The sequence below is a fragment of the Gopherus flavomarginatus genome, chromosome 11 (genome assembly GCF_025201925.1).
Source record: "Gopherus flavomarginatus isolate rGopFla2 chromosome 11, rGopFla2.mat.asm, whole genome shotgun sequence".
Classification (NCBI taxonomy): Eukaryota; Metazoa; Chordata; order Testudines; family Testudinidae; genus Gopherus; species Gopherus flavomarginatus.
Window position 1 is genome coordinate 29932344 of NC_066627.1, and position 23119 is coordinate 29955462.

General features: G+C 43.2%; 2 protein-coding genes across 2 annotated transcripts; one reads left to right on the forward strand and one right to left on the reverse strand.

Annotated features, from left to right (window-relative positions):
• Positions 1–747: 747 nt before the first annotated feature.
• ADIG (adipogenin) lies at positions 748–5781 on the reverse strand. Its single transcript, XM_050917478.1, has 3 exons — positions 5426–5781; positions 3055–3353; positions 748–2033 (listed from the first exon to the last, which is right to left on the reverse strand). The coding sequence occupies exons 1-3, from the start codon at positions 5610–5612 to the stop codon at positions 1800–1802; spliced, it is 720 nt and encodes a 239-aa protein (XP_050773435.1). The 5' UTR covers positions 5613–5781; the 3' UTR covers positions 748–1799.
• Positions 5782–7814: 2033 nt separating this feature from the next.
• On the forward strand, positions 7815–22628 carry ACTR5 (actin related protein 5). The gene is made up of 9 exons (XM_050917345.1): positions 7815–8210; positions 9399–9628; positions 11474–11643; positions 12698–12915; positions 13179–13361; positions 16309–16431; positions 18872–19011; positions 20222–20354; positions 21956–22628. The coding sequence occupies exons 1-9, from the start codon at positions 7827–7829 to the stop codon at positions 22211–22213; spliced, it is 1839 nt and encodes a 612-aa protein (XP_050773302.1). The 5' UTR covers positions 7815–7826; the 3' UTR covers positions 22214–22628.
• Positions 22629–23119: the final 491 nt, after the last annotated feature.

Genomic DNA, 23119 nt, shown 5'->3' on the forward strand with positions numbered 1-23119 from the left:
TTCAGTGGAACATGAACCAGTTAGAATAGAAGAATACAAAAAAATTAAGTTGAAAGAAACAAAGGGAATATCTCCTTCCATTCCTTCTACTTCTTACTGTTTCATGTTCCATTGGAACAGACAGAAGAGTAATTACTGGTTCTGAGCTCTTCTGAAGAATAAGGGTGAAATTCCAATGAAATGGACATAAATGTTGCTTTAGTCTTCTGTGAACCATTAGAGCTCAAATCTGTATGGGTACCTTTGATTGCCTAATCTGTTTTGTAAGTTTCACTTACTACTTCAAGGAGTGAGAAATGTCAGTCATTTAAAGATCAGGAAAGCTCAGACAACCCCCTGTTGTACCTAGAGGCTACAGCTCACATTAAAAATAGTAGCAGGTTCTAACTACCGTTCCACTCCACTGGCACCTATCTTAAATATTTAAGCTGGCCCATCTTCCTGAGACTGTGGTGTCAAACACCTGCCAAGCCAGTGATTGGTACATACACACCACTGTGAACTGGGGAGAGAGAACAGACCTTCTTCCAGTCACTTTCCCACTGTGACTGCACTGATTTAGCATGGTCAAACTGTGAGGCAAAATCTTTTACTCATCCTCATTGGAGTGTTCTAAAAGGAGAACCATCCCAGCCCTATATTCACCTTCCAGGCGTGGATACTTTAACTAGCCCCAGCCATCTGAGGAATGACAAGTAAACTCTTCTTAAATAAACTATTTATTCAATCTTGTGTAGTTTTCCACATACTTTATTTAGAATTTAGCAACCAGAGAAGTCCCAGGAAATGTAATAGCTGTTTTTTATGAGTGTCTTAGGAGAAGACAACATACACTCAAGACATGCTGCATCAATAGCATAGGTTAATACAATAATTCTGCAGTCTTTTCATGTACTTCTATGCAAGTCAACTTATTTACAGAACTTCTCTAGGAAAAACAAAGGTTCTTTCAAACTCTGTGAATGCTTTGATTGCTGAACAATGATACAGCTTGTGTGTGGTTGTTATCTGCTGCCCTTTCAAAGATTTGTCAAGAACTTATTGACCTCAGTGCAAAGTCATGTCCCTTCTGCTTATAATGTGTCTATCAGGTATTCCCTAAGGGCACAAATTAGTGTGTCTCCCCATTTTCATCAGCCCTCCAGTCCCTGCACCTAAATTTCTGAGTACAAATGTACCCCTTTGGGGCACAACCTGACATCATATACACAAGATGCTAAGTGCTTAAAAAGAATGCACCAGGAACACTGGGCAGGAATGGAGAAGTCTTGTGCCCACTGTCTCTGTATATTGTGCAGCAATGAACCCATTAGCAATCTAAGGTAGACTTGTTCCATTTCTCAGGAGCTGGGAACTGAAAAATCTGCTAATCTGTAACATTTGGGATCTTATAAATTGGAGACCAGAAAAACAATGGGCTGATTGAAATATGAACCGTTATTTTCTGTCACTGGAGCGTAATTGTGCTTGAACAATCAATGAACGTTCCTTGCCTTACATGTTTGAAATGAGATCTTGGTGCTGGCAAAAGGCGTCAGCTCAACTAACAGTACTTGGTTTATTGATATTATCCACATGGAAGCCAGTTGTGATATGTGTGTGGATGCTGTGTGTAGATTAAAAGAAAAGAAAAAAACAAAGGAACACATAGTCAAGATTAGAGAATTCCTATATGTCTGCTCCACACTAACAGCTCTCAAGGACATTGAATAGGTTACTGCTAGTGGCAACATCCCCACTTGTTTTATTTGCACGCCAATGTAGTTCTCCAGTTTGGAACCACCATGCATATTGCTGTATCACTTTGCTTCAGTTTTCTCATATCTCCTCCCAGTGAATGAAGCGGACAGCCCTCTGATTTCTAGTCTCAGGGAATCCAAGATTTTCACTACCTTTTTTCTCAGCAGGGTGAAAAGCTGAGCTGTCCAGATAACCAGAGATGATAGCAGCCGCTGAATTGTCAGGACATTAGAGATCTCGAGCAACTGGCAGCCAAAGTTCCAGATGAGAGAAAGAAGCAGGGTGCACAGTAGCTAGCAGGAAAAAGGGGGAAAGAGATTTTTCCTGGTGAAGACATTCTTTAAACTGATGGCATTTCAAATGGGATATAAAAAGTCTAAGACCACAATGAGCATCTGGTTCTCTCCCCACATTCCCCCAGCAGACCTGGCACATAGCAAGGAACTGCTCTAAATCACATAACAAAGAACTGATCTAAATCCCCAGTCCCCAAGCTACTCCACATGCACAGACCCCTGAAGAGCCCCACTGAGGTCAGTGGATATCCAACTGCAGGATCAACACAAAAAAACCAAGATAAACAGAAGATTTATATTCATGTACTTTATAACAGGCTTTTATAGCATTTGAAAGATATTTCCTACTTTATTGACATGCCAAGACCCCATAGGAGTGGATGACATCATAAATACTTAGAGAAGAGGTAGCACTGCATTAAGTGCTCTGAGTTAGATGCTTGGGACTTCAATATTAGCAAGGAAATTGGAGAATCCTTAATACAGGTCTTGTCAAGTAAGTGAAGAGGGCAAAATAATTTTTGAAGGAAGAGTCTGTATCTGTCATTTTTAGACTTACATGTATTTCATTATTTGGAGTCTAGAACAGCTTTACAAACTATATTAATACATTCAAAAGTTACATGCTGATGTTATATCAAAGGGAGTTTGTATACACAAGTGTAGTCTTTTAGCTGAATCAAATCACTGAGAAAACTAAAACAATGAAAGCTACTGTTTACGTGTTGTATCTGTCTTTTGAACTAGAGCAGCTCTGCAATGCTCAGGATATATTTTTTAATATATAAAGGCACTCGTGTGTCCTTACATAGCACCTTTAACTACTACCCAGAACAGGAACCATTGGAAATGGAGAAGAGTTTGGTATGGGACAGACACAAATAAATGCTATTTTCTGCCCTGCTGATTAAACAATCAGAATCTGAGTTTGATTGAGGTGGTGAGGAGGAAGAGACAGCCATAAGACACACACAAAAACAGCCCTCGCATAAAGAGCTGGTATGGCCGGTCCACTCACCGTTGTGGTGTTATACAGGGCATTCTTCTCAAAGCGACATAGCCTTGTCCCCTGGGCCCATAACAGTCTATCTGAGATTGCAGTAAAGAGGCCTTTCGTTTGGACTCTTGGTTTTGAACTCAGAGAAGCCGGCCTGGGCCCCATAGGGGCCTTCATCCACATCTCCTTTTGGAACTCCACAGCAGGCATCTCACTCCAGCTTTTATTCCCTGTGGATTCATTCTCAGATTTAGGGTCTGCATTGTCATCAGACTGATCAGAAGATGGCTTCTTTATTTCTTTGGCACAGGGCAATTGGGCTGAAAACAATATTTTTTAGTTAAATGTAAAGTAACTGTATGGGGTTGGGGTGGGAAAAAAAGAGAACAGAAGTGTTAAGTATTAGGGTACCGCAGCTGCATTTAAAGTATGGCTCTGCTGTGAAAAGTTACTCTGCAATTTCAAATGTGTTCAGGTTACAAGTTAGAGATGTGTTTTCCCTCTCTAAGTGCTAGTCCTACAAGCTCAGCTTGGGGTCTGAGAGTCAAGTGGGGTTTCTTACCTCTAGCATATCACCACCCATAGTTGAGGTTTTGGAAGCCAATCTAGGCTCTCACACTCTTGTACTTTACTATGAGACTGAACAAATGTAACCCTAGAGTTTAATGAGCAATTCTCTTGAGGTATGAGTAGAATCCATCTCACTCTCCCACAGTTGTGCTGACTCCAAAGTTAACTGCTGAAAAATAACACGAAACATTCCACACCACGCTAGTTAAACTGATATGATTACTGGAGAGTGATCTGCTATTGATTGGCAGATCTTCCCTAGACCCGCTAAATCGACCGCCAGTGGATCGATATTAGAGCGGCAATCCCAGCTGTAGCATAGACCTGCCCTGAGATTTATACTGGTGGTGTAGCTTCATCAATGTAGCTATACCAGTGCAACCCACTAGATGCATTGTACCAATGAAAACTGTCACTTGTCCTGGGGCAGCTTATGCATACCCACATCTCCACACAGAATAATTTGAAATGGCAGTGAACTGAACATGTATGTATAGCCATATCCAGACCATTATATAAATACACATATATGCACACAGGTAGGCCATGCCCTCAGCAGCATTTCCATTCCACCCAGGTAACTTTGTGCTACCATCACCCCTAAGCCCTGAACCTTTCAATCACTTCCACAGTTCAGTTATATTATCCATAACAGTAAGCTTCAGGGCACATGTAACAGGACTTTACTTACATGGTAACTAACCAGTGGGCACTGAAATATGGTTGTCATCTGCCCTGGTTTGACCAAGACAATACCAGTTGTAGTCTTTGTCCCACAGCAATGTAGCAATGGGATCCAAAAATTCCCAGGTTCCTCCCTCAGCAAATCTGTATCTACAGGACAATAAAGTGGTGAATCTCAGTTTCTGCAAAGGGGGACTCAAAGTAAAAATATAACATGTGGGTGTCTGTGCACACACACAAGGGGCTAAAGGATGGTTGGAGACTATCATCCTCATTAGATACCAGTACTTCTCATTCTGCTGCTGCCACACAGTACAGTAAAGTCCATTCTCACTATTCCCACAGAACACAGTACAGGGCTGGGCCTTACACAACTGAAAGAAAAGCAAATTGCATCAATTTGAGCTGAAGACATGCTTTACATTAGACTTTATTCTCTTTGAAGGCAGTGCCTTCAAGGGAGAAATGCTCTTTCTGAGCCTAGAATTGATTCCTGTGCTCTAATCCAGTCAATTACACTCCAAGGTTAGAACTAACAATGCCTTATCCCTTCAGGGACATCAGCAAGCCTGTTGTTAGTCACTGATATATGCGAAGATGGAGAAATACCAAGGGGGGAAATCCCAAAGAGAAGGGAAACACATCAATAAATGAAAACAAAGACTTTTCTCCCTTACAAAAGCTTCCTTTCAGTCCCTGTACTATTTGAAAAGGCATCAGTGCTGGCACTCCTAAATAATATCATAAGTGACTGAGGAGAAGAGTAAATACCCAATAGTTATGAGATAACTTCATAATATTTGAGGTTTTACCTCAAAAAAAGGAGGGGATCTTCATTTAAAATCCACAAAACACTCTTCCACAACTTTGTTAAGTTAAACCATGCTTTTCAAACAAAGATTAACAAAGAGAATCCACCATTAATAACAGGTCCTTCTAGCTAGACATTCTTGACTGATAAAACATCTTATATTGAGCTTGATTTTCCACATACAACCTGCTGCACTGAGAAAGCCTTTAGTTTCTTTAGGAGACAAGCTGCATTAGCCTAAAAATAGCTAGCAGAGTGCTGTAAAAGGAAAGCTAATACTTAAAGCCTTTATACAAAAGCATTTATCTATCTGACCGTAAAACTTACCTTCTTTGAGTAAAAGGTGAAGCCAGATAATCAGTAGGATCAACAACAACCCAAATGGCAAACAAAACCAAAAAAAGAGAAGAGGAAAGGTCAAATCATTCACCAAAGGAACCAGAGGATACCTCATAGCTAGTTTCAGGTCAAGCTGGTTGCTTACTCTGCCTCGGTAGCTACCTTTTGGTAGCATCACAGTCTGTGTCACAAAAAGACTATGCTGTCATTCTCAGCTTAGCTAGTATGAAGGACAACCCCTAGCCCACTGAGGAAGGAAACAAAAAGGATTAAAGGCAGGATGAGAAGAATAAACTGGATAGAATCTGGTTTAATTGCCCCTCCTTATATTTGCAATTAGAAGATGGCCATAAATTATGAGCCCTCCAAAGCCTATAAAAATATAATAAACAGTACTTCCATGCCTACTGTGAAAAAATAGATGACAAAGCACTTTAATATTTGTCAAAAACAAGGTGACTAGTACACCTTCCAAGGAAAGAAACCACTGCAATCAGAATCCAACCTACAGAGATGACTAAAGAAGAAAACTTATATTTATTGAAAAGTTCTTATGTCAGGCTCCCACAACTGAGATGAGCAATAAGCAATTTTCAGAGAAACAATGGCTAGATAGTATAACCATCTCAGTATGTTTGAATCACTTTGTGATTCATTTCTTTCCTTGACAAGTATAGTAGTCAGTAAGATCACTGTCCTTTAACTATTTTTTTCTTTTTTTTTCCTCTTAAGAAAGGTAAAATAATTCCTTTTTATAGGAATTGTGGGTTGTAGCTTATTTCTAATCACAAGGGAGTTTGGCAGTGATTAAAGCAGGAATACTAGGAAAGAAGCCCTTGCTTTCTCATTGACCTATGGTGCAACTGTGGAAAAATCACTTAACTTCTCTCTGTGTGTTTCTCCATCAGTCAGATAAAACCATTACTAACCACTCATCTCACAGGGGGTTTGTGTTGCTTAATTAATTGTTTGTATAGCAATTGGAAAAAATGTCAGATGAAAGGGGGTATATAAGTGCATATTAGTAATATTTGCATGCTTTTAATTTTCTTGTTTGTGTATACATTTGTTTTCTACAATAGTCACAACCTTTTGAATTTTAACACAGGTTCTCAAGGTGCTTTGTAAATTCTAATTAATTAAACCTGACAGCACCCCTGTGAGCTTGGGAAGTCTTGTTATTCCTACTTTGTACCTTGAGTAAACAAAGTTTCAAAGATGCTGAGTATCTGCAGCTTCCATTGACTTTGATGGGAATTGTAGGAACTCAGCATTTCTGAAAATCAGGCTCTTAGTTAGATAGTCAGTCCGTGCTAGAGGAACAAAACCCAAGACTTCTGACTCAGGTCTCTTGCTCTAACTAGACAATGCTTCTCTTAGTTACTGGTATACTAAAAATTTAGTTACAGTAAATATTTCTAAAGAAAAACTGTAGGATTAAGGCTTTGTGATAAAGCACTAAAAAGATTTGACTTCCATAATTTTTAGCTGGATGGGCTTAAGGGGAAAGCTTAAAGACTCTACTCTGATCCTAGCATCATGAGTTGTGAAACTGAGAAGGGTGGCAAAGCTTGGCTTTTAAACCAGTTTTACCAGGTGTATCCTTCCAATACTGAATTGTTGCTTCTTGTATGAGTGCTTCCTTCAAATAATTATTCAAGAAAGTATTCATGGTTAACATTATCCTTCCTGGAAAGCTGCTTAGAGTGACTTCTAGTTTAGCCACTACATTTTAGGGTCCCTTTGATACCCCAAATCTTCCGGGTTGTCACATTTATTCTCTAAAGTGCCAGACACACTCACAGGACAGAACCGTGTTAGGGACACCTGAAAAGCAAGAGAGAGGAACCAGATCAAACAGAAGTGAAACGGAGGAGTCTGTTTTCACCCAATATTAGCATTAAAGAAATGATAAAAAGCAAAATTTGATTTTAAAACTTTATCCATCGGAAATAAGCCATTATTAGTAACAGTGGGATTTCACATTAACACAATCAAGACGTTTTAAAAATAGTTCTATGGTTTTTATCTCAATAAACATTATTTGACGTTCTCTCTTTTATGGGTTTCAGAGTAGCAGTCCTGTTAGTCTGTATCTGCAAAAACAACAGGAGTACTTGTGGCACCTTAGAGACTAACCACTTTATTTCAGCCTGCCCTGGACTCTCGCTTAGGCAGTGCTATGAGCCTGTTGTCCCACATGCTCTGCAAGCTGGATTAGTGCAGAGGAGGCCACCTACAAAGCATTAAGACTTCGCGGTGTTGCCAGCAGCTGCCTACCCCCACCCCGAGGCCCGTTTCACCCGCCCCGCCGCACCCTGAGCTCCGCCCGGCCCGGAACGCTGGTGGCGGGCTCCTGTTCCCGGCCGGAGGCAGCGGCGGCCCCAGGATGGCGGCGGCGGGCCTGGTGTTCCAGTTCCGCGATGCCCGCTGGCTGCCGGACCCGGTGCTGGGGCCCAGCCCGGCCGTGCGCACGCCGCAGCCGGTGCCGCTAGTGATCGATAACGGCTCGTTCCAGGCGCGGGCGGGCTGGGCCTGTCCGGACCCCGAGGTGCCCGGGGAGCCGCTGCTCCGATTCCGCTCGCTAGCGGCCCGGAGCCGGGGCGCCCGGGGCGGGGCTGGCGCCGAGACCCAGGTGGGCAACGACCTGGGCAGCCCCGAGCCGCTGCGCTGGCTCCTCCGCTCGCCCTTCGACCGCAACGTGCCTGTGCAGCTGGAGCTGCAGGAGCTGCTGTTCGACCACGTCTTCCAGCGCCTGGGCGTCTCCTCGCAGGTCCCGCCGGGGTCCGCGCGTGGGGAGACCGGGGAGAGCAGGGACGGGGGCGCTAGGCCCAGGAGTGGGGGGAGGACCAGATGAAGCCCGGCAGAGGGGTGAGGGGCCTGGCTTGGGATGGTTGTGGAAAGGAGGATCCAGGAGGAGCAGAAGTGGAGAAGAGTTTCTGGTATCGCTGTTTGGGTGGGGAGGGATCGGGATGGGGAGAGGGAAGAGCCTGGGGTGGGACGGAGTTTGTGACTGAGCAATAACGGAGGGAAATGGGGGAGTTCTCAGGTAAGGCTGCAGGTGGGGTGAGACGGTCACGGTATGGAACAGGGTATGTGTTACGGTAGCAAATCCTAAGGCACTTCTAGGTTTCCCTTTAGGGGGCTGTGTTCTGATTGTGTCCAGTGTCTTGGGTTCTTTGCTGTAAAACAAAGCGATCCAGTCTATCGTGCACTGAGAACTGCACCTGGAGTGGGGCATTGACTTCAGGGAGGCTCTGCAGAGTTCTTGTTGCAGGATCTTGGTTGAGAACAGTTGTTTAGAGCCAGCCTCTCGCAAAGAGATTTGGGGGTCTAGCTGAGTGATCATCCCTCCTTGACCTAGTTGTCTGTCTTATATATTAGACTGCATTTTGTTTGTATAGCCCTTTACTATATTGTGTGCAAAAATTCCAGCCCTTTTAAGCCTCTGGTAAAGCTTTCAAAGGAGCCTATATCCCACTCACGAGACTTAGATTCCTAACTGCCTAAATCCATTTTGGAAATGGGAGTTGGGATCTTAAGTTACTTAGATGCACTAAAAATCTCTTTTCTTCCTAAAATTAGGACCCAGACCCTTATTCTCTACTAGTTGAAGTCATGGTGGAATGTATAAGGTAGACAGGTCTCAGGTATTTTTATCACTCTGTCACTTAATCCTGACTTTTATAGTAGTTTGGTATACATTTTTTTTTTTAAATAATCATTGTACTGTCTTGCTTGGAGCTATTGCTGGTACCCATAAGTATTTGCATTTTGCTCCTTAAGTTGGGCTGAGGGTGACTGATAAAAGATATATGCAGATAAAGAGTGAAAGTACTTTTCATTTAAGTTCTATATGCAAAATAGCTATAAATGAGAAAAGACCCATCTGTATTATGTGTTGATCACATGAACATCATAATTCTCTTATTATCTTCTCTGTCCCCTGGCTCTGCTACAGGGTTGTGTTGACCATCCAATCGTTTTAACAGAAGCAGTGTGCAACCCTCTATATTCACGGCAAATGATGTCGGAGCTCCTGTTTGAATGTTACCAGGTACCAAAGGTTTCATATGGAGTGGACAGTATGTACAGCTTCCACCACAACAGGAGGCAGGAGTGGTCTGGCAACAGTCTGATAGTGTCTTCTGGTTATCAGTGCACGCACATTTTGCCAGTCTTAGAGGGCAGGTGAGTGATGCTCTAGCACAGGTGGCCACTGGTTTCTACAAAGTGATGCACAGCAGTCTTATTTTGAATACAGAAGTGCAGGCAGCAGAGACACCAGGTTCCCTCATTGTGTGTCTTGCTTGAAACAGATGCTGGGACCTGAACTCTTTTGCAGGCTCAAATGTCTATTAAAGACAAGAAAGGATGGGTGCGGTCAACCTTCCAATAGCAAGATTTGGGCTCTAATATACTTGAATGCTGGGGTGAAGCATACTCTTTGTACACAATGCATTTCTTTATTGTTACAGTGCATAATTCCATGTTTCTAAAATAAAGGTGCATGATAATCTTTTTCTACTAGTAAAATACCAGGCACAGTAGAAAAGATACATATGTTGTGTTTACTGTGATTGTTTAGACAGTCAAAAAGACTGGGTCAGACTTGTGAAGCCCTCGCCTGGGCTTTGCCATACTGACCAGACCATTGATCCATGCATTCCTGTATCCTTCCTGCAGTAAGTGGTGCTGTGGTCTATACTTGATGCTTCAGGGAAAATCAAACTTTGTTCACATGATGCACATGGCCAGTTGTGTAATGCTGTACAGGGAAGGGGGCTTTCTCTAGCAGTCAATTACTCCATGAAGTAGGAGAATTTGGGCTTCTGTTAGCCGGCATAGCTAGACATATTGTTTATCACAAAATAATGTAGCTCAGTGTTTCTCAACCAGGGATACACATACCCCTTGGGGTATGCAGAGGTCTTCCAGGGGGGTTCTCAACTCCTTTAGATCAGTGTTTCTCAACCTGGAGGTTGCAGCCCCCAGGGGATCACAGGATGGGTTTAGAGGGTTGCAAGTCAGGGCCAGCCCTATAGGGTGGCAAGCAGGGAAATTTCCTGGGGTACCATGTCATAGGAGGCCCTGCAAAGCTAAGTTACCTGTTCCAGCTCCGGGTGGCTGGGCTCCAGCTTCAGACATGGCTCACAAGTGAAAAACAGGCTCAAGTATCACACTGGAATGTAAGTGGAATATAAATATTGTAATCAATGTATTTTATAATTATATGGTACAAATGAGAAAGTAAGCAATTTTTCAGTAATAGTGTGCTAAGACACTTTTGTATTTTTGTCTGATTTTTGTAAGCAAGTAGTTTTAAACTTGGAGTATGCAAGACAAATCAGACTCTTGAAAGGGATACAGTAGTCTGGAAAGATTGAGAGCCACTGGTCTAACTGAGGTGACTCTGAACCTCTGTGGCCATGGATTCTGCAAGCTGATTGTACACTGGGGGAAGATTAATCCACTGTGACCAAGTATTTCCTTATGGTGTTAATTTTGTGTTATATGGTCTGTTCATAATCTCCTGCGACTCTTGTATTCAAGTATTTCTTAATCAATTTTTCCCCTTTCCAGTATTTTCCACCACTTTTTTTTTTTAATGGAGCTGAAACTAATGTAACTGTGCCTGTTTTGAGTCCCTTCGCTTTAGAAGTGTTGTGATTCTATGGGATTTCCAGATCTGAGTGGGCACAGAGTTTCTGTGCCCAAACATCTTTGATATTTTCCCTTCTGTAAAGCCAATTCTATAGCTGTTCTCTCGCCTCGCCCACCTCTGACCTCCCAAAAACTCAGCAAACCAAAAGAAGCTGACAGTAGGGGCTTTTTGCAAACAAAAATGGAACTTACAAAGCTTTTTGAATATTGCCTATAGTTGGTGGTGTTGGTAGCAAAGATATTGGATCTGCTATCTATTTGTCTACTTATTTATAATCAATATTGTTTCCCTTGTGATTTAAGAGATGTTTCATGCTCTGAAGTTCTGGACTTCTCTGGTTTCCTTTGTCCGCCTTTTTTGCATTGTGTTAGATTGGATGCTAAAAACTGCAAACGTATCAATCTTGGTGGATGCCAGGCAGCTGTGTATCTTCAGCGCCTTCTGCAGCTGAAATACCCTGGGCATTTTGCTGCCATCACTCTCAGCCGCATGGAGGAAATACTGCATGAACACAGCTATATTGCAGAGGATTATATAGAAGGTAAGGCTGGATGTAAATCATAACCACACAATTTTAATTCAAGTTTGACCTTGTCCTCTATCTCATTGTCAGGTAAACAGAATTCTCCTTTTACTGAGATTCTGACAGTCTTCATATATAAAACAGTTAAACCTTCATGGCTTCTTCTCCATTAGTCCAGCTTGTAGAACATGTGGGACAACAGTTTCATAGCAGTCCATAAAGGACAGTCCATAAAATAGAGAAAATTTAAAGTAATGTTTATCAAGATAAAACTCATGTGCTATGTTAAAAACATTTTATTGTTAGTTTAAAATCTCTCTGTTACTAATAACTGGGATTATTTCAAATGGGTAAATTTTAAAATCAGATTTTACTTTTTATCATTTCTTTACTGCTAGCATTGGGTGAAAATAGATTGGTCAGCTTCACTTCTGTTTCTGATCTGGTTCATTCTCTGTTTCTCATGTATTCATAATACGTTTCTATCAGGTTAGGGCTACTAGCATTTCAGAGAATGAATCTGATAGACTGATACACACCATCGTGCAAAGGGGCCCTAAAATGTAGTAGCTAAGCTAAAAATCACTCTAGACAGCTTTCAAAGAAGGATACATTCAAAGAATGGGTACTTTCCAGAATAATTTTATTTATATTTGTGTTTTTAAAAAATACTACTTCAAGAAAAAAATCCTGCACACTAAAAGAGTCTGCAAGGGACTGTGGAAATGCAGGGAGACATGCAACCTGGGCAGAAGGGCTTTAAGAATGAATTAGGGCCCTGTTCACCACTTCTCTATTTCATGCTTTTTGCATTCTAGCAATCAGGATGCAGTGAGACAGACTGGAAGACACTTGATCTGAGTATGCAATCTAATACTCTTGCATTCAGTAGGTGCTACTTTGAGGGGGCAGCTACAGGGAATGATGGTTGGCTAGGCAGTAGGGAAGGGTCCCAAACTAGATTGCTGCTTCTTACAATGTTCTTTAATGTGGGAACTTGCAGAACGGGTTGTGCACAAGATAAAGTATCAGCCTGGCAAATAGATTATTTGCTTTCAAAATATTCCCACAGAGCTGCAGAAGTGGAGGTCTCCTGAGTACTATGAGAGCAATGTGCACAAGATGCAGCTGCCCTTCTCCAGCAAACTCCTCGGGAGCACCCTGACGTCGGAGGAGAAGCAGGAGAGGCGGCAGCAGCAGCTACGTAGGCTCCAAGAGCTTAATGCACGCCGGCGGGAGGAGAAACTGCAGCTTGACCAAGAGAGGCTGGACAGGTTGCTCTATGTGCAGGTAGTTATGGAAGATGTGTTTGGGGGTGGAGGTTACTGCTCTCAGAGCCCTAATAACCTGGGAATGTTTCTGGCACTGTTTCACATACAGCACATTGAAGACTTAGCAGTTACTCTGTTGAGGCAACAAGTCTGCATCACAGCAGATGGAATTGTGTGTTATTTACAGCAGCAAGGGGAAATGTCCAGTGCCTTTCGCTGCACTTCTAACTGTCCTGCACTGTTGGCAACCATTACCTACTTATTGGGGGGATCTCTGTGCAGGAACTGCTAGAAGATGGTCAGATGGATCAGTTTCACAAAGCTTTGGTTGAACTGAACATGGACTCCGCAGAGGAACTGCAGTCATACATCCACAAGCTGAGTCTGGCCATTGAACAAACCAAGCAGAAGATCCTACAGGCAGAAGTCAGCATTGAAGTGGATGTTGTGGATAGCAAACCAGAGGTATGGCATTGAAGCCAGGTTACTTCTGTTACTACATGTAATGCAGTCAAAAGTGCATATCCTGAGAGTGTCTCCATTCTCTAGACTATTCTTGTGACTGAACAGCTCTTCCCTTTAGCATCTTGCAACTCCCTATTGATTTGACTACTGCTGCCCTGCCCCACTGCCACCCCTCTTCCCACCTGGCTACGGGTAGGTCTGGAGCTGGCTTTGTGGTTTTGCCTGAAATTCACAACTCTTGCTATGTTCAGCACCCAGTATCCTCACACATCTCTTAGGAGTCTGTTTAGTTTATATTCCAGTATAAAAATCAGATCAGCAATCCTGACACTTAGTTAAACTGTACAATTATCTGGGATGAACATGCTTCCCTGGTTCCTCCCAGAGCTGATTAGGAGGGTGGGGGAAGGAGAAAGTATCTTCATTGGGATTCATGCAAGAGCAGTCAGAGGGGATGAATGTTTTCCTTTCCTTCTTTTCAACACATATTCTAAGCAGCACCTATAACTTAGTATCGTTATACAGTGTATCCCCATTTGCAGCACCTAGCACCACCTTCTCCCCTCCTCCTTTGTATTCCAGGCACAGCACTCGGCCGAACCCTGCCCATAAAAAAATTAGGAACAATGTATTGTTAGATTTATGAAATATGAGTAAAAGTGTCCATCCCATGTTCTGGGTATCTTCACATAATTAATATCAACATGGACTGCTCATCCCTTTCACAGATAAATGCACATCAACTGACATAATAAGAATCAGGCCCCTCCAACCATACCTAAATTGTTGGGTCTTACACCATGCCGGGAAAGTTAACAAATCTGGGGTATTTTGGACCAGAGGGTGGACCAAGTTCCAAATGTTGAGGGGTTGTTATGGAGAGCACCTTGTTCCAACTCCTTATTGGTACTGAGGGTGCTCCATCTCAAGCACCTTTGCTGATCTCTACTGTGGCAGCATGGCATGAGCACAGAAGTAGACCCAAGTGACCAAACTATTTAGAACTGTACAGATTGAAACTAACAACCTGAATTCTACCCAGAAACTTATTGGCAGCCTGTGCAGATCCCAGAACACTGGTGTGAGACTCCAAGTAATTGGCCTGCCACCTTCTACACAAGCTTTAATTTGGGAGTGGTTTCATGATGGAGTCCCAATTAAAGCATGTTGTAGCAATCAGATGTTGAGGTGATCAAGGCATGGAAAATTTATGGCACAGTCCCTGCATCAGTCCCTCACTCTTCTCACCATGTACGGGTGAAAAAGTGATCTTGACTGTCATTGTTACCTGCCCACCCAAGATCAATCCAGGATCTAATATAAAGATGACACACCTGGTGATTGCACTTCCTCAGTTAGGGGTGCTGATAGAAGCTTCACTGATTCCCCTGGCTGACTTTTTCCCTAACCCACTAATATACTCACTCTTGTCCAGACTGAGTCTCAGCTGGCTAGCCCTCATCTGAGCTCCAAATTCGAGAAAGTTGGTTATTTCTTTAGTATACCGCACAGGTCAGACACGATGGAGATCTAGAGATGAGTGTCATTGCCATACTGAATGCTTCAGTCCCATGTTCCTTCATTAATCCTGCCAACAGTGGTGCTCATTGACCAGGAAAGATGATAAAATAGCCTCCTGTGATACCCTGTTTCAGAAGGCGTGGGGGAGGGGAATTGCGCCCAAAATCTGCTCAGAAAGATCGAAATGGAGAGCCTGCCTGTCCTAAGAGAATAAAAGCCAGGATTCAGGAATCATTAATTACATTCTGTACCATGTGCTGTGCTGTGCTGTGGCCATCCGGCAACTGGCCCACATTTTCCTATCTTTTGCTACTTTCTTCCCTCTTGGGTATTTGTCTTATCTTGTCTTTTAAAAGAAGCCTAAATGTTTAACAGACCTTCAGCTAACAGCATCCATCTAAAATTAACTCTTCCCAAAACCGTGGGATGTCATTTATGACTTTTGAGTGAGAGGTTTTGTTTTTTTTTTAAATTCCTCTCTTCCCATTTTAAAAAGGGAATGAGGGGATTTGTTAACATACTCAGAGCATTTAAAACATAACTTTTTTTTCCCGTTGTTTGCTCAGTGTTTCAAAATAGCCTGTTTGGTGTGCAACAGGCAAAGCCAAGTCCTCTGCAACAAACCCCAAACCCAAATTACTGTTTGTTGTAGAAGTAAATATGGTAATTTAAAAAGTTACCATAAAAATCTTTCCCAGTTCTCAAGAGTACTCTAGGATCACGGCTAAAGGTATCATTGCTCAGCAAAGAACTTTGAAGCCATGACCATCCCTACGTCTAACAGAATGTCCTTGTGGCCTTTTTGGCACAACACACCTAGACTGTTGCTTGTCTGAAACTAGGCAACTCCAAGACTCATGTGGCAGCTATGTAGCCAGTAAGTGTTTATTTTCCAGACCCACACAAACAAGGTGAGGAACTGTGGTAATTATAGAGCAGTTAAAATCTGGTGCATTTCCAGTTCTTTTAACTGGTCTTAAAAATCTATTTTAATAAGATTTAGTGTAGACTTTGGATGGCAGAGACCCTTTCTTCTAACAAAGCTAATTCAGGGGGATGGATGGTCAGTCTGTTGAATAGGAGGCTTAATGTGTGAGTTGGCATCTTGATCAGGAGTTAAAGGGCTTTGTGGAATTTAGTGTGTGTGTGTGTGTGTGTGTGTGTGTGTGTGTGTGTGTGTGTGTGTGTGTGTGTGTGTGTGTGTGTGTGTGTTAAAAAAATATAATATTGTTCCCTGGTTTGGGTTTCTCTTCAGTGCCTAAGAATTGTTAATGTTTGTATAAGCATATTGCAGAGATGAGGTTTCAGGCAGCAGGGCAGGATCAGGCTAACAGGCCATTGTTTCATCAGAATCCCAGCCTGTTATAGACTGTTATCAGAGCTAAGGTGAGTGAAATAACTGATCCTCTTGGTTTCCTTTTCCCAGACCCTGGACCTGGACCCTTTGGGCAGTGAACAGTCCCTAGAGGATGTGGAAAGCATTCATGAGTTTGAGCCTTTGTTTGCTGAGGAACAGCCTGAAGTTGAGAAGCCAGTTACCACAGTGGAGGTTTGCCTCTTTATAGTCTTTCCTCGCTTCACAGGGATTGCCCTACCAGTCGAGACCAATTGTCCAGTGGGTCTACTATCCTAGCTCAATAGCAGCCAATGCTGGATGCATTAGAGAAAGGTTCCTCGTCCCCTGGAACGTTAGACTATGGAGGAAACTTCTTCCCAACCACAGTTGATCAGTTATATTCTGGTGCATGAGGATTGATGGCCCTTGTGATTTTTTGTCCTAGCTAATGTAGCTGCTTATACTTACTTAAAAAGTGTAATCATACTTTGAAACTTACCGTTTGCCTCTGCAGCCACAATTAAATAATAGAGGCATACTAGAACTTTGCATGTTTCAGCTGACTGATTTGAGACTGGTGTGCAGCCAGGAAACTAAATGAAAAGACTCTGATCTTTTTTTACTCCATTAAAAAGATGAACATTAGTGAGGAGAAATGTTTTACAGCTTGTGAGAATCTCTTATAAACAATGGTTCATTAGAAAGAAATATTAAATGTTTGAAAAATAGAATTGATGGTTGTCCTCTTGCGGTCAGCTTGATACACTGCACAGATGCTTTAATTTCATTCTTTATGAAGATGTCCTTCAAGCAAGCGAGACTTGGCTGCTAGCATTGTAGCTGACTGGGCTTCTTGCTACCAGTTTAACCCTGTCCACGCTAGAAACACAAACATGTTAGCTACTGCAGTATGTCAGTGTAGCTTTTGCTAGTAGAGTTCTGATATTGTTTCCCTCCACAACATAGGCAGGGATTTATTTATTTTTTTTCCCTGAGAAATTTTAATAGAAAATAGTGCTAACAGGCTGTTACCCTATGTCAGGTGCTGGTCTATAGCATAGTTCTGTTGGCAGCTTCATCAGAAAAAGGTCCCTGTTGATGTTGGCGAGGCAAACAGCGCTAAAGCTCCACTAACACGGCTCTGTTACCAGTGACTTTGGCCATATCTAAAAAGGGCAAACAATATTGCTTAGCTGACTTTTACAATAGAATCTGGCTCGGTAGCATGGATGGGGATAAACCCAGTCCTAACAGGCTAGACCGCAGCTCCAGCCTATGTCTCTATTAGGCTCTTGTCTGCATTAGCCTTGTTCTTTCATTTGACTGGTGCTGCCACTGCTGCCACTGATGGTAGCAACAGTGAGAGCACTAGTATAGACGAGGCCCCAGTGGTAGTTTTAACAAAGTAATATGACTGCTAACCTTGCTTAGGGCAGACCTATGTGAAACGGTGGCTTAAAAGTGTGAGCAACCATTAGTGCCTTTGAGCTCAAATTGTAACAACAGTAAGAAAAAGGTCCAGTATAGATGCAGCCTGTTTGGGCTGAAGCCTGGCTTTATAACATGATTTGGCACTTCCCATGCTGGCTGGCCAAACCATGTTACAACCTGGCTTGCCCAGAACTGTACTGAAAGCATGGTTGTCAGACCTCTGCCCTGTGTAGCTGGTGCCTTTGTAATCTATTTAAGCAGCAATCTGCTGGGAAAATAGGACACAGGAAAACAAAGTATATAGTGATTATGGATTACAACACGGATGTTGCCTGATGGTCCCTTCTGGTTTGTCTGTCCCTAAAATCTCATGACTTCAGCCAGCCATCTTCAAAGGTCAGGAAGGGATTTCCTCCCCCACAATGTAACCTGGATTCTTTTTGTCTCCTTCCTCTGAAGCATCAGAGATGGCCATAGCTGGGGCACTGGATGGGGACGACCAGTGCTCTCAGATGGTACTGAGCATTCTTTCTCAGGTGCTTGGCTGGCTAGTTCTTGTTCATGTGGTCCAAGTTTAACGGATTGTTATGTATGATCTGTTGGGGGGCTAGGGGCAGACAAGGTGCGGTTGCCACCTTCAGCCTGGGATGCAGGTCTCTTGCCAGGATAATCGGAGTATACGTCACTTAATTCCCTGCCATTGCAGAAACCTCAAATTTGGTGCACCTCAGTACATCCTGTTCTCTGCCTGTGGCACATAATAGTTTAGTCTTCTGAGGGCTGTAATATCTTGGTGTAATTTCAGTTGTTGGGTTTTGTGTGCCTGTGCTGGGTGCTACTGATGGCCTGTGATGTACAGAAGATCAGAATAAATCATCTGGTTGTCTCTTCAGGGCTTAAATTCTATGACTCTGACACTGTAGTCCCCCAACATGATTAAAACAAACTTTGGCCTTACAATGTAGATAGAACGGAACAGTGATTCAACCATATTGAATATGTTCTACAGACCTGCAAGGCTCAAGCCCTGTTGCACTGTAGGAACACAGGTAAAACATGAGTTAGTCCTATCTATGCTGCCAAGTTAAACTGTGTGTGAACTGTCAGGACACTGCTGTTTTGTAATCAGGTCCCGCAACATAGTAGGTAGGGAGGCATACTCTGAAAGAGGGGAAAACATAGTGAGAAAAGATAGGTAATGTTTAATGTCTTGTATTTAAAGCCCGTGTTTAACCTGGCAGAGTACCACCAGCTTTTCCTTGGTACGGAGAGAATCAGGGTTCCAGAAATTCTCTTCCAACCCTCTCTGATAGGAGAAGAGCAGGCGGGCATAGCAGAAACCATGCAGTATGTCCTGGACAGGTGAGTTAGCAGAACTGCTTGGCTTCCTGTGGGGTTTGTTTGCCGAAATGGAATTAACTCCCATAGGCTAAACTGAAAACAGATTAAGGGCCCAATCCCACTAAAATTCACTTTGGTCTGGGACTCTAAATCCCTTAAATTCCTCTGAAAATCCTCATCTTAGTTCTGAATTTCAGCTCTCACCATTTGGGTCAAAACAGCTGCTTGCTTGACAGCCCAGGTATTCAAATCCTCTTTTCTTTTGCCGGCCTTAATTGATCCACAGTGCTCCATGTGGCCATTGAGTTCAGGATTGAATTGTTAGTGACCGAGTAACAATCCTGTGCTAGCCTAAGTAGATACAGATGCCAACAATAGCCCCTTGTAGTAATCTGAATCATGACACTACAACCTGGAGTGGGTCAGGATTAGAATAGCCAAGCGGCTTGCAAATCTGTGTAGAGCAGTGGTTCCCAAACTTGTTCCACTGCTTGTGCAGGGAAAGCCCCTGGTGGGCCGGGCCGGGCCGGTTTACCTGCCGCGTCCGCAGGTTTGGCTAATCACGGCTCTCGGTGGCTGCGGTTCTCTGCTCCAGGCCAATGGTAGCTGCTAGAAGCAGGCGCGGGCTGAGGGACGTACTGGCCACCGCTTCCAGCAGCTCCCATTGGTCTGGAGCAGCGAACCGCGGCCACCGGGAGCCGTGATCGGCCAAACCTGCAGACACGGCAGGTAAACAAACCAGCCCGGCCCGCTGGGGTCTTTCCCTGCACAAGCAGCAGAACAAGTTTGGGAACCACTGGTGTAGAGGGACACTAATTAGTTGCCCAACCCTACCCAGAGCCCTAATTCATTTATTTTTATCAGCATTGAGTCACCCCACAAATGTAGGATCAGAAAAATAATCTAATATGAGAAAAGCTCTAGCCCTACATAAAGGACTGTGGATTGAAATCACTATAAACAGAATTCTGGTAATGTAGGATTCTGATTATAATGTGGGAGCCAGCACAGGAACTGTTTTACTAACATCGTCTGCCACCTCAGCGAACTTCCGGCTGTCGACAGGAAAACAAATATGAGCACCGGGTGTAGTATTCATGAAGGCAAGGACTGTCTGCATATGTCCAAAGAAATCTTGCTTGATGTTGAGGTGGCAGTATTCTTCTCCATAGCTATTCACTCATTGCAGTGAGATGCTCCCAAAGTTGAAGCATTGGTTTTCTTCCTGCAGGTATCCAAAGGAGCAACAGGCTTTACTTGTCCAGAATGTCTTCCTCACTGGTGGAAATACAATGTACCCTGGACTGAAAGCCAGAATCCAGAAGGAGCTACTTGAAATGAGGCCATTCCAGTCGTCTTTTCAGGTGTGGTATTGGCTGTGAAAATGCACAAGCTCACAGTGTATTCCATTAAAAAATCAGCAAGGTATGCGTAGGAGAAGTGTGAGATGAAATCCAAGTCTCCTGTATGTTTTTGTAATGACACTTGCAAGGTCCTTCCTACCCATCTCAAAACAACTTGCACAGCTTTTCCCACAATCTGCCATTACTTTTTAAATAGACTGGCCTATAGACAGTATAAAATGACTGATGTAATCATAGTCTATTAGTTTAATATCTGTTGCTTTGCAATTGGATGACTTTACATAGCACTGGCCTTCATATGACTGACCAGTGCAAAAACATGGATGCAGCCATGTTTTTGGCAGTTGTAAAAGGGTTACTGTTGAATGCCACTCACTATTTTTCTGTATGTTAACCATCTTTGGGTGGCTTTCTTCTAATCACGTAATCCCCTTCTTTGCTGCTGTGCTCTGTGTAGTTCTGCTGTACGCAGCTGATGGTGAATTTGGAGCTGACAGTTTCCTCACAGCAACATAGTGCCAGCTTTTGGTGTCCCTACTTCTTTACTCTTTGTTCTCTTGATTATAGTCTCTTCCTTTCTCTTTTTTCTTTCCAGCAACCTCCCTTGTCCCTGCATTCCCATCTGGCCTACCCCCCCCCCCCAAATGTGGTGACACTCCCTGTTGGAGGTAGTGCACTAACATGCTTGCATTGCTATTCCCAGCTGCACTGTAGCGCCATACAGCTGGATGTTGACTTTCAGGGTGTGAGAGTTAAGTGCTTGGAACACAAGCAAGTAGGTTCCCAGCTATTTGAGCATATTAAATGCAGGATCACTGTAGCCAATAAGTGAGGTAGAATAAGTTGGCAGTTCTTAAACTGTTTTCTGGAAAGCTGACTGGTTACATTGTGCTGACGTGTCTGGTTTCCTACTGCTGACTCAAAAAACAAAACAAAAAACCACCAAGTAAAAACCTAAGCACCCTGTAAGTACTTCCTTATTAAGCAATTATTGTAGTTGCCGCATGGATGTTATGTGATCATATATGGGAAGGGAGGTGTCAACACAATGATCTTCCCAGTAAGATGTGGTCCACACTGTAGAGGCCCCTGCCATAAATTCTTCATTTTAACGTTGATATCTCTTGAATCAGTGGTGGTGCTGGGAGTGTCCTAGAAAAGGGCAATGCCAGTGGAATGTGATACAGTGCAAGCTTCTCCAGTACAGCACTCCTGCCTGTTAATCCGCAGTTCCTCTCTGCTGTTCTAGTCCTACGTTGCCAGACCGTTCTGCCAATGCACTTAATCTGTGCTACCCCACCACTACTGTTCTAATCTTGGCCTTCCACTTCTTCTGAACCCTGTGGTGGGATTTTTGATGTACCACCAAACCCACTGGGGATTTGTCTTCCCGAGCCAAAGAACAATACTTTGACCCCCCCATGACTTCCAGGGCATTGAGTGGGATTGGCTCAAACTCTTAAACGTAATGCATGGAATATTGCAGTATGTAGATTTGATTTTGTGAAGTAAGTTAAGGAGCTACTTTCTCCGAGAGTCTCCCTTGTTTTCAGGGTTCACCTACATTGACAGACCTCTTCTTTGTGCTTTCTGCTGTGTAGGTTCACCTTGCTTCCAATCCCATTCTGGATGCTTGGTATGGAGCTAGGGATTGGGCACTGGAATATGTGAACCATGAAGAAGGCTGGATAACCAGAAAAGATTATGAAGAAAAAGGGGGCGAATACCTCAAGGAGCACTGTGCCTCAAATGTCTATGTCCCCATTCGCCTTCCAAAACAGGCTCCACGGACAACTGAAGCTCTAGCACCCGCCAAAGTACTGGCGGCTAGTGTGGGCAATCCCTGTGACCTGGCATAGCAGAGGGACTTTGACCACACACCCAGGGTTAAAGTGACTGCATGCCAAGCAAGGGAATAGTTGCTACCCTGCACAGTAAACTCACCACAGACTGCAGGCTGGAGCGTAGCACAGAGCATTTAGCACCTTGGGTAGCAAGTTCTTCTTGAACAGTCAGGAGTGGGAGCTGTTCTGTGTCTCTAGAGCAGCAGCTGGCCTTGTCAAAACACTGTAACATGGAAGCTTTCGGCAGCTCCATGTCTGACGTTGCCTGCACAGCATATGGGACTATGCATCCATTCTATGAGGAATTGAGCAAAAAGATGAATACAGAAGATAAATATTTCAGATGAAAAACATGATCAACCTCTTGGAATTTGAGAGTTATATTACAGAATGTTTTTTAGAATTCTTCAAATAAAAGAAGATTTTTTTACTTTTTTGTGATGCTGTTTTATTAAATGACGTATTCTAGAAGCAGGAATTATAATGTAGCAGTCCAGCAGGGGTCTCTCTTGCCCATTACAGTATGAGTGGTTTGTAAGAAGACCAGCACACTTCATTGGTATTAGAAAACAGAAAGCTGGGCTGATGCACTGGCTCTAATCCTTGTTGCTTTGACCATCGATTTTTTTGTTTCCTTCTCCCACCCTCCAAATAAGTAATGTTTTGAATCGGCAGCCATAATTGGCTTTTATTAATCATTTGTTTTAATCACTGTCCCCTTTAGGAGTGGGGCCACTTGTGCTAATTGCAGTTGAAGTCTGAAGATATCCCCGGCCTAAAGACTTTACAATCTGATGGGCTTGCCAGATCCTTACGTATACTTAGGATCCAACAGAGGAGAGGTGCAGGTCAGAGTAGTCCCTTGACCTACCGATAGTTTTGAGGCAATAGGCCTGAGAGATGTGACCTGACTGGTTCTCC